Consider the following 11,415-nt stretch of genomic DNA (forward strand, 5'->3'; position numbering starts at 1 on the left):
GAAGCGGTTACTTCCCTTTATAAGTACACTAACGCCGAAAAATTAAGGGGAGATCACTGCGTAAAGATTGTCAAATGACAGGCGCATTAATTTTCAAGCCTTCTCGGGGAAGAAAAAATAGTTCCCGATTGGTCGAAGATTTCTAATATTGTGTAATTCTTTACAGATATACATGCTTATATTAAGCTCCATGATTATTTACATCAGTGTTAAACAACAGGTTTACCGTGAACAAAATATCTCGAAATTAATAAGGGTTACAATTCGGCCTAATTTAGAATAATATGGTTTTCTTCAGGCTGTTATCGTATAACTGCCCAATGGTTGAAGGGTTTACACGCTCGTTTGGGAAGCGAGAGGTCTAGGGTATAAATCCCAGTGAAGGCAACTCATGGTTTTTTTTGTTTTTGTTTTTTTGTTTTGTTTTTTAAATTGTTTAAGCCAAATAAACATTGAATTGAAAATCAGTGTTGCAATTAGCCTTATAGCAAATTTACTTCAGTTATAACACTGGAAACAGCATTGGTGGCACTATACAAAAACATATTGGTTTATAATCTCACAAACTTCACCTTTCTGACATTCTGAGACCCAAAAAAAAATCAGCGCCTTCTGTCCTTTGATTTTCTTTGAGATATTTCTTAATACGTAATATGTGTTAAACATGTCACCACATGCCACCATTACTGTATTAAAAAAAACAAAAACAAAAAAAAAAACAAAAAAACAATAAGAACATCCTCACCTGGCCCCCTCCCCTGACAGGGTATTTTTAGTGGCGTTCAACATTACTTAAGGGCCGAAAAGTTGCGATTTAGTAGTAAACAAATCATGCGGAATTCTCTGATTTGACCATTCGATTTTGCTGAATAATTCTCAAGCGTAAGGTTAGTTTTTCCAGAGTTTTTCAGTTTACAAGTTTCAGTTAATCTCACGCTGACATGACTTCAAAGGTATTCGAAAAAAATAAAACGAGGACATTGTTATGTTATTTTCTGTACAGTATTTTGCTGTGAATTTTAGTTTTATACTGATAATAGATTCGTACCACTATTGATTCGCATTGGATTTTCTCGAACCTTTGTCAACTCTTCAGCTTTTTGGTCAACTCGTCCTTTTGTTAATACATCTCCTTATCAGTTTGATCAGAAAATTTGCACTGAACTGTATAGTTAGACAGGTAGCATAAGTATGTGTGTTAATTATTGGAAAATTCCCAAAATCGACATCTTAAAATTTGTGACCTGAAACGCATAGATGTTCATGCTTAATTTTTTTTGGAAAGGATTTATTTAATTCAGTGTCTAGATGTTTGTACTGGTATTGCTAGCCAAAAGCTCTAGCCGTATGTGAGACACATACACAGTTTTTGGCTAGCAATACTGGCCCGAATGACTTAAATTTTAAACTTCACTTCCTATTTTTAATTACATCGCTAATTTTGTCTATACATGTACTTATTGTATGGTTGGTGAGATGCTCTAAATGTACTTAAAATTTGTACTTGTAAAGGAGATGATCCATATTATAAATAAAATATGTACCAGTTTTTGTTGCGCCTGTTATGTAGTTAACCCATTACTGCATGAGCATTTTGTGAAAAATGCCTGTTTTCATTGAAAAGTCTCCTATTACAATTTCAAATTGCTATAAAACTATAAAAACTGCTTCAATACTAATCAAACATGGCACAAATGTTGGCTGGACCAAGTACGTATATTAATATACATATACTTATCTGACTGGACCATTGCCTTTGTAACTATACATGTTCAGTCTTAAATTTCCTGTTACCATGGCAACAAGGGGACATCTCAAAATTGCCAAATATCACTATTTTGTGTTGATTAATTCCATCAAAATTGATTTCAAAGTGCTGCAACTTTTCAGTGGATTCAGATAGAGTCAAAGGCTTTTCAGTGTTGGTTACACGTTACCTTATAATTGACCTGGGGCCATTTTTAGCCTCTCACAAGTCCAAAACTCTTTACGAAGGGGACTGCCCCTCCTACAAACCCCCTGATATACGAAGGGGGCACTTACCCACTTCTGGCAACTCCCCTGAATTTCACTTTAGGCTAAAGGGGGGGGTTGAAAGTGCATTGTTTCGCATATATATGAGGTAAAGGGTTAATGTGTATCTACATTGAGAGACACAAGACAAGTCTCAGGAATTTAATAAAAATTTAAATATCACACCTCATAAATTTGGAAACACTAGCTCAAGCTGTAGTGTCTAATTCGATTAGGTCACATGCCTTTTCCAGTGTCACCACAGGTTAGATTACCAAACCCATTCCCAAATTCCAGATATATTTCCCAATTCAGTAATTTTGACACAAAATTTCACAAACTGGGTTAGGTACTTTTTCCCAAAATGGCTAAGAAATGGGCATGCCATGGGCATTTTCACCCTATCACCAGGGGCCAATATAAGGCCCTATTTTCAATCCAAAATAGCCCCTTTTTCAATGAGACTTGCCAGTACAATTTGTAATTTCTTTTCTTTTTTATAACTAATATAACAGTTTCATATTGACATCATGTATACAATTTATATATCAATTTTTACACATAGTATTTTAATTTTCTAATAGTCAACATTGTATTATGTGATACACTAATTGAAAGATGTTACTTTAATATATGTATGTGTCCTGTAATTACAGATGCAATCATTTTAATGACTGTTTTAAACATTTTTCAGGAAAATTAAGTGTAGAATGGGTGAGCTAAGCACAGCCGAAATTAATAGCAATAGTTCAAGCACTAATGAGACCAGAGATGATACACCCAAACAGATGTTGTCAAGGTTTTATTCTCTACAAGAGGAAAGGGTACAGACTTATTCAATGTTTGAAGAGTGAGTTAATCATATTTTGTTATGTTAGAATTGCTACAAAATTTTAACCAGAAGTTAAGTTTATACAAATTTATGTAAGTTTGATTGTGTTGGAAGCTATAAGCTTATTGAAACACTCTCGAAATTCCGTTCCTGGAAACCAACCAGTACTAAGCAATGAATTTAAAGTTTCTTGCTAGAGGAAACAACAGCTTGCTGCTGACAGGGTTTGAACCCACACAGTCAGCAATCTTAGATTATACTAGTTTGATGCATTAACCATTAGGCCACGCTGCGACTTAATCACTTTGTCGAGAGTTAACCAGAAGTTTGGTTGGTTGGTTGTGCATGTTTTGTACAAATTTGAAGGCATTTAATCAAAATACTTATGGCCCATGGCTGGTAGTTAACCAGTCTGTATTTCTGCAATGTAAATAAGCTACAGCCAATTAAATACTGTAGATAATAATTGAATCAGAGATGGAGAACGAGAATGGCATTACAGTCATTGCTTTCAACCAAAAATGTGCGGCCACAAAGGCTCTTAGGAAAACATCTGTGTACCGTAAACAATACACACTTTCTGTTGAGCTAATCAGGATGGCTTTCAACAGGAGTGTCTTTACTTCATATATTTGCATTTATTATCCCCTGCCGATGGAATCGGGAGGGGGATATAGTTTTGGCGTTGTCCGTCCGTTCTTCCGTCCGTCCGCACTCACAGGAGAGTAATTATGTGGCTAGAGGGACAATAGGTAACTGTTCTTTCTCTTTGATGTCATTCATTCCGTAATGCTTTTATGTGGCTATTTTCTTTTGCGTGGCTAAAAAGAACAATAGAGAGAACAATAGAGTAGCCACATAATTACTGTCCTGTGAGAACGTCCGTTCTTCCGTCCGTCCTTCCGTCCGTCCGAATTTCGTTTCCGGTGTAGTTCTCTGCAACTACTGGCTGGAATTTAACGAAACTTTATGGGAATCATCAATATCAAGAGGAGATGCGCATAACGTCGGCTTGTTCCGGTCAGACCCTTTAACTCAAGGTTATGGCCCTTGATTAGTTATGTAGTATGCATATAGAGTAAAAATCATTTCCGCACTACTTCTCTTCAACTACTGGCTGAAATTCAACGAAACTTTATGGGAATCATCAATACCAAGAGGAGATGCGCATATCGTCGGCTTGTTCCGGTCAGACACTTAAACTCAGAGTTATGGCCCTTGATTAGTTATGCAGTATGCATATGGAGTAAAAATCGTTTCCGCGCTACTTCTCTGCAACTACTGGCTGGAATTCAACGAAACTTTATGGGAACCTTCAATACCAAGAGGAGATGCGCATATCATCGGCTTGTTCCGGTCAGACGCTTTAACTCAAAGTTATGGCTCTTGAATAGTTATGCAATATGCATATGGAGTAAAAATCGTTTCCGGAGTAGTTCTCTGCAACTACTGGCTGGAATTCAACGAAACTTTATGGGAATCATCAATATCAAGAGAAGATGCGCATATCGTCGGCTTGTTCCAGTCAGACCCTTTAACTCAGAGTTTTGCCCATGATTAGTTATGTAGTATGCATATAGAGTAAAAATCATTTCCACACTACTTCTCTGCAACTACTGGCTGGAATTCAACGAAACTTTATGGGAACCTTCAATACCAAGAGGAGATGCGCATATCGTCCGCTTGTTCCGGTCAGACACTTTAACTCAGAGTTATGGCCCTTGATTAGTTATGCAGTATCCATATGGAGTAAAAATCGTTTCCGCGCTACTTCTCTGCAACTACTGGCTGGAATTCAACGAAACTTTATGGGAACCTTCACTACCAAGAGGAGATGCGCATATCGTCGGCTTGTTCCGGTCAGACACTTTAACTCAGAGTTATGGCCCTTGATTAGTTATGCAATATCCATATAGAAAAATATTTGTTTCCTCGCTACTTCTCGCTACTACTGGCTGGAATTCAATGAAACTTTATGGGATACTCTGAGGAGATGTGCATATAGTCGCCTTGTTCCAATCAGATACTTATAACTCAGATTTATGGCCCTTGATTAGTTATGTAGTATGCATACATCTCATTGGCATTTCCAGATTTTACTATTTAACACAAAGTTATGGCTCTGTTATTGCCCTGAATATTTATCAAGTTCAAAGAATATTACTGTTTATGCCATGATTAATATATAAATAAAGCCTTATGTCTTCAGTTGTTGTGTTAATAATAACCAGTACTCGGCGGGGGATATAAATTCAACGAATTTGCTTGTTAATCTTATTATTATTTAATCTTATTTATTAATCAGACATTAAATATTTCATATTGTTTTTTAGTATAATCAGATTCAATAAATTGGGCATCTTGTTCATGTCCAGTCCATTTGTCTATTTGTGGACAATTTTATTCTTAACCATCTCTTTCTTATAACATGAAGCCTAGGCCTACGTTATTTGACAGAGCTTCACATACATGAAATGACCTTCGACAGACCAGTGTAATTATATTTTGGAAAGGTTGTTGTTTCCTTCTGATGTTTTTATGTTGAATATATTTTGATTGAAGTTCTTCAATATTTCAGAGGTTTCCAAGCTTACCTGAAAGGTGCTCCCAATTACAACTTTCCATTATACAGACAATTAGTCAGTGAGATCACAGAGACGTTCAATAAAATCTCAACAGACATTCTTTCCATCAAATCTACATTTGCTGAATGGAATAATCTATTACCAATATCAGAAATAATCGGCAAGATTCAAGATGCAGAAAAAACAAAGCTTGAACTTGTGAGTTTATGTTTAAAGATCCTGTATGTTGTGATTAAAGTGGTTAACTTTTTTGTGTATTTGAGTTTATTTATACTCGCCACCAGTTGCCCATATGGGCAAGTCCTCCAGAAGAGTATTAGTCATTTTAGATTTTTGGAGGATAGTGCAAAATACAGATACAGAAAGATGCCCCTATTCCAGAAGCTTCTCCTGGTTCTTCAGCGTGCCAAGTGTTAAAGCACTCATACACTGGACGTCGATTTAAAGTCTCATAAGAAAGACTGATTAGTAATTTTAGTTGGCCAGCCCAGGAATCGAACCCACAATGTCAAGATTACCAGTCTCGCGCTGTAACCGATTAAGCTATGCGAGCTGGCAAAAGTGGTTAACCACATTAAGTGAAATTATATATATGTATATAGTTATGCTAATAATTATATAAAACAATTTTCAAACATCAAAGAATATGTAAAATATGAACTGCAAATATTGTGCATATTATATATAATCATAAAAATATATGTGCATTTATTTCTTCTTAAATTTATAGAAAATTAATTTCTAATTACCTCCCTTTATTTTCATGAAATGTTAAATTCGGTAATATCTTTATAAATAATGCTTTTTGGAACCTAAAATATTGATAAATCTTAATTTGAGCATCATATTTATGATTTAAAACTATGAAAAAATTGAGTTACAGGACCTTATATAATTATATGTACATTTTGTGAATTTATCCTTAGTGTTTGTATTATTTCAATTTTTATTTTATACCTATGAATTTTATCCCTGTTGTTTTTTCTTGCTATTTTGTTTACACATCACTGCTTCGATATGCACTCTGCAAAATAACTTTTTTAGGTTTTAGGCTGTGTTTGGGTTTTCAGCCTTTATGAAGGTACAGGCCAGATTATCACAGGCCACCACCCCCCACCCTTCCAAAAAAAAATCAAGTGGAGAATATTTACAGCAAAGAAATCTTTTATATAACAAAATGATGCATTCATTGCCTGCTTACACTAAAATCAGTATTTGATGTAATTATTTCTTAGTGTGACAAATCTTGAATTGCTGCTAAATCCCTGAAGTTGTAAGAAGTTCAATTAATAAGCAATCCATGTATTAGGTGAGAATATATGTTGTTAATGTCATCCCTGATGGTCTGATAGCTGATTCCTGATAGCTTTGTCCCTAAAATCTTTATTTTATATCAGCTAGTCATGTCTGGATATAAATATAGTACCTCTGGAGAGAAGCATCATTTTGACATGATATTGTAATATGACATTGTAGATAAAATTATAAAAATTCAAGAATGTTCACAATAATTTAAAATGTGCCTTGTTTGTACTTAAAACATATACTACATGTATTTTTACCTTTCAGACTGCCAAGTTGCAACTATGTCGACAGAAGCTTCAAAGTGAAAATAGTGATACAGCTCAATCTGAGGTGGATGATATTAAAGAACAGTATGTACAATACATATTCACTCTATTATGTTCTAGTAGCATTCTTAGGTTCTTTACATGAATCTTTCTAATATGTGCTTGGGTATATAATCAGGAGTATGTCATTTCCTATTTTGTTTTGTTTACAGTCAAAGTGGTAGACTTGATATATGTCTGTTTGTTGACTGGTTTATAGAAAATATTGCAATTGTATCTGATGATTTCATGTTTGCCACTGCTAGTTGCCCCCATCAAAATAATTCTTCTTTACACTTATAATAATAAAGGCTAAGGGGTTCTGTCGCCGAGTGGTTAAAGCTGTTGACTTCAAACCACTTGCCCCTCACCATTTGGGGTTCAAATCCTGACAGGGACTTGGATTCTTTCATGTGAAATATTGCTATCCAGCTAGCTAACGGAACGTCTGTGGTTCTTTTCAATTGCCTGTTTGTGCCTTAAAAAATAATGCTCGGAAGGGCACCTGAGGTCTCCCTCGACCATCAAAGCTAGAAAGGTGCCAATGACTTGCACTGTGTTTGGTGCGACATAAAACCCAACAAAATGGAATAAAAGAATTTACAGTTATAAATTTGAAATTTATTATGACAACAGACATTTGGCCATAAAACAACAGCTGATTAATTGTTTCTGATTGTTTTCCAGATTAAAAGAGAATAGAGATTTCCTTGTAGAACAGATGGAAGAACTGAAATATGAGTCAGAAGATCTTTATACAGAAGACAGCAGTGAACCTGAGGCTGTAGACTCCACTCTTAGTGCAGAAAGATGACGGAGGTTGCCAAAAATGTTGTATTCCATATGTGTTCTTTTCTCATTCATTAGTGTGTAATGTTTTATTTTTTTAGTTCTGGTATAAAAGGGATTTTCTTGCATCATTAACAATGAGGGAATCACATTTTAACAACAATTTGAATCATTCATTTACCCACACAGGGGACCTTGAATTTGTCATATTTGAAGAAATTTGTTCTGCTGCTCAGTGGTTTGAGAAAAACTTTTGTATTTGTGTGTGTTTTACTGTATGTTTTCTAAACAACTTAAATTTATGGTTAAATGATAACAGTACAGAATCTAAGTTCTGATGATATGATTATGTTGCTAATACATGTAAATCCAAGTGCTGATTCATTTTTGTAAGAAATGATGAACCAAATTGTCAAAGATTTAAAGTTTTACATGTGATTGAAAGATTAAATTGTTACAGTTAAGAATGCTGTTTTTATTTGATTTTATTTTTTATATGTTTAGTAGCAAAACTACATGTATGTGAATTTAAGAAACATACATGTAAGTATTTATATTTATTGAAGTAAATTTAATGTTGATTAAGCTTCAAGAAATATTGAGCTCTTTCAAAAGGTATAGACCTACAGGTAACTGTAATACAATGATCTACATAAATTTCAATATCTACAAGGAATATGATACAGAAAATACAAGATCTTCAAGAAATACTGAGATACACAAGAAAAACCAAGATCTATAAGAAATACAAAGATCTATATGAAATAAAGGAATTATGATAATTATGAGATTTACAGGAAATACTGAGATCTTCAAGAAATACTGAGTTAAACAAGAAAAACCAAGATCTGTAAGAAAAACAAAGACCTACAAGAGAAAGCATTTTCTGCAAGAGAGATACCAAGATCTACAAGAAATATTGAGATAAATATGAAATTCCAAAAATGCACGAAAAAACTGAAAACTTCAAGAAATACCAAGACCCATAAGAAATACCAACAACTACAAGTAACACTAAGATCTACAAGAAATATTTAAGACAAAGATTAACAAGAAATACTGAGGCCCAAGATTTACAAATTATAAATTAAACTAGTTTCTTGCAGGTTAGGAATTTGCTGATGCATTCACACTCTAGCAATGGCTCTACATCATACATGGCCACGTCATGTTTAGATGAGTTTAAACGATTGAAGCTAAAAGACAATTATGTATCAAATATTGGACAAATAAAAATAATTTATATCTGCCATTATTTTGTCACCCACACATAACATAATCTAGTAGGAACATGGATTTACCTTAGCAACCTGTTCTATCCATAGCAACCATTTACTTCCCATAGCAACCTTTGACGTTCCAATTGTAACTATTGTCTTTCTGTAGCAAGGAGTGACTTTCATAGCAGCTGTTGACTTTCCATAGCAACCAGTGATTTCCACAGCAACCAATTACCGTAGCAACCAGTAAGTTCCATAGCAACTGATGACTTTCCATAGCAACATTGACTTCTATAGCAGCCATTGACTCCTTAGTAACAAGTGGCTTCTATAGCATACATGTAGTGACTTTCCTTAGCAACCTTTGACTTTCCTTTTTAACCTTTGACTACATAGCAATCAATTACTGCCTAAGCAACTATTGACTTTCCAAAGCATCCATTGACTTTCATTAGTGACCAGTGATCTTCATAGCAACCATTGTCTTCCAAAAAGAGATTGCTACCCATGGGGTTTAAACCAACGACACATGTAAATTGTTTCTTTAAAAAACGAATGGCATGATATGCTTTAATGACGGTTAATATCGCCATTTGAAATTGTTTTTCATGGACAGAAAACTTGTCCTCAAATTACAACTCTCCTGCACATGATATTAAAAGACAATAGACGACTGCTTTACAAAGTGAAACATAATTGTCCAGTTTTTTTTGTGTATTCACTTCTTAACTAAAGAGGAATTAAGTCGAGGTTTGAAGAATTTCATTCTAAAGTTACGTAATAACACTTACGTTGTTATTGTCACGACTATGTTGTAATCAAGTATATAGGCTGCATACAATAACAATACCAATGTGGTTGGTTTGTGAAAGTGCGATGCAATGCCGACGTTTCAGCGGTCGTTTTGTACTAAATTGTTTTGGTTAGAACCAAAATTTAGCAGAGGCGGTGAAGCCTCGTCAAATAGTACGTTTGCACAAATGTTTATATAAATGACAAAGAATTGCACTGAGACCATGTTAGAGTATGAAAGCTTAAGTTTCAATAGGTGTTTCCAGGAAATCATAGAATCAGAACTCTGTATTACTTTACTATAAAACTCGCTGATGACAGCGAAGATGAACTGAAAACCATATACAATGTGGCCATACCACGTGACTTTTCGGGTACGGAACACGCCGATTTTTCACCCGATTCAGGTATGTTTTTTATTCATAATTTATTTATTACTCAACCGATTTTGATGAGATAAGGCGCAGAGTACCCGTAATTATATCAGTTATCCACGGTATATCAAAATTCTGAAAACCCCTGAATGGTTTTTGAGAACATTCGAGTACAGTTTTCTTTTCATAGCCTGGGCCGAGGGGAACGGTACACACTCATTTGGCATAACAGGCGATTTCTAGTAAGTCATATGTTTTTTGACACTTTTTCATAGAAAAATACATGTTAATTCTGATATATTTACTATGTCCAATGTATCGAGTGAATGCAGTGATGTTTTAGCATATTTTCATAAAGTTTGTTGAAATGATACGGAACACACTGTTATTTCAAAAGATACGGTACACACACAATTTCTGTCTTTGAAACAATTCTAAAATAAAATATATAAAAAAAATAATTTAAATCATAATGTGAGTGATTTTTTTCATAGTTATACATTTTATTAATTTAAACGAGAACCCTGGGACCTGTTTTGCAAAGTATCATTATGCCTACAGTTTGATGTTAACAGGATTATTCAAAAAATAAAAGAACATTTTGAGAGTACGTTGCGCAAAATTCGCTTTTATATGTAGAGCAATTATTTTTTGGCTATAAAATGTTAAAATTTTAGGGAGGGATACGGAAGACATTCAAAATTTTGTTTTGTTTTGATTTTCATTTGAAACAATTAGGTATATTCTTTTGGATTATAAAACGAATTGTGAAATTCATGGACATCTGTTATGTGCGATTATTGTTTCATTTAATTTGTTTGTTCGAATATATAAATGACTGTCTAAACGTAGTATGAATATATAAACAAACAAGAAGTTAGGAGTAAGTTGGAAATATATGATCCTTGCAAAATGTTGTTTAAATAATCGAATTTGGAGAAAAAACGCTGGTTTTGATGTAAGTGGATTTTTTTAAATCACGGAAAGTTTAAAGTTTTTTTCGGCCACATGATATTTCGTATGAATCATCTGCCAGGGTCCCAAACTAACTGCATGGATCTAAATTATCAAATTATCTACATATGGACAAATATATTTCGCAGTTTTACGTGCAATCAAAATTAATAATTTGATAATTTGAAGAACCAATATGGGAACAAGGCCTGTTATATAACGTAACGTAGTTTATACAAGGTAACC

The 11,415-nt window shown here is 34.1% G+C and overlaps 1 protein-coding gene across 2 annotated transcripts; it reads left to right on the plus strand.

The window, feature by feature from the left end:
- The first annotated feature begins 785 nt into the window (after window positions 1-785).
- On the plus strand, window positions 786-9,079 carry LOC132737515 (required for excision 1-B domain-containing protein-like). Of its 2 annotated transcripts, none has more exons than XM_060724812.1 (5): window positions 786-887; window positions 2,708-2,863; window positions 5,424-5,628; window positions 7,000-7,085; window positions 7,728-9,079. In XM_060724812.1, exons 2-5 carry the CDS (start codon window positions 2,724-2,726, stop codon window positions 7,852-7,854), a joined length of 558 nt encoding a protein of 185 aa, XP_060580795.1. In that variant the 5' UTR covers window positions 786-887; window positions 2,708-2,723; the 3' UTR covers window positions 7,855-9,079. The 2 variants fall into 2 exon arrangements, with proteins under 2 accessions (XP_060580795.1, XP_060580794.1); XM_060724811.1 differs by lacking the exon at window positions 786-887 and adding an exon at window positions 932-953.
- Window positions 9,080-11,415: the final 2,336 nt, after the last annotated feature.

Source organism: Ruditapes philippinarum, unplaced genomic scaffold (assembly GCF_026571515.1).
Source record: "Ruditapes philippinarum isolate M1 unplaced genomic scaffold, ASM2657151v2 ctg707_1_1_1_1, whole genome shotgun sequence".
NCBI classification, from domain to species: Eukaryota; Metazoa; Mollusca; class Bivalvia; order Venerida; family Veneridae; genus Ruditapes; species Ruditapes philippinarum.

Excerpts from the sequence above, each read along its gene's own strand:
- LOC132737515 (XM_060724812.1), top strand. The coding sequence starts at position 2,724 with ATGGGTGAGCTAAGCACAGCCGAAATTAATAGCAATAGTTCAAGCACT. Across the intron at positions 5,629-6,999 it reads AAAAAACAAAGCTTGAACTT|ACTGCCAAGTTGCAACTATG; the intron begins GTGAGTTTATGT and ends TTTACCTTTCAG. Across the intron at positions 7,086-7,727 it reads GTGGATGATATTAAAGAACA|ATTAAAAGAGAATAGAGATT; the intron begins GTATGTACAATA and ends ATTGTTTTCCAG.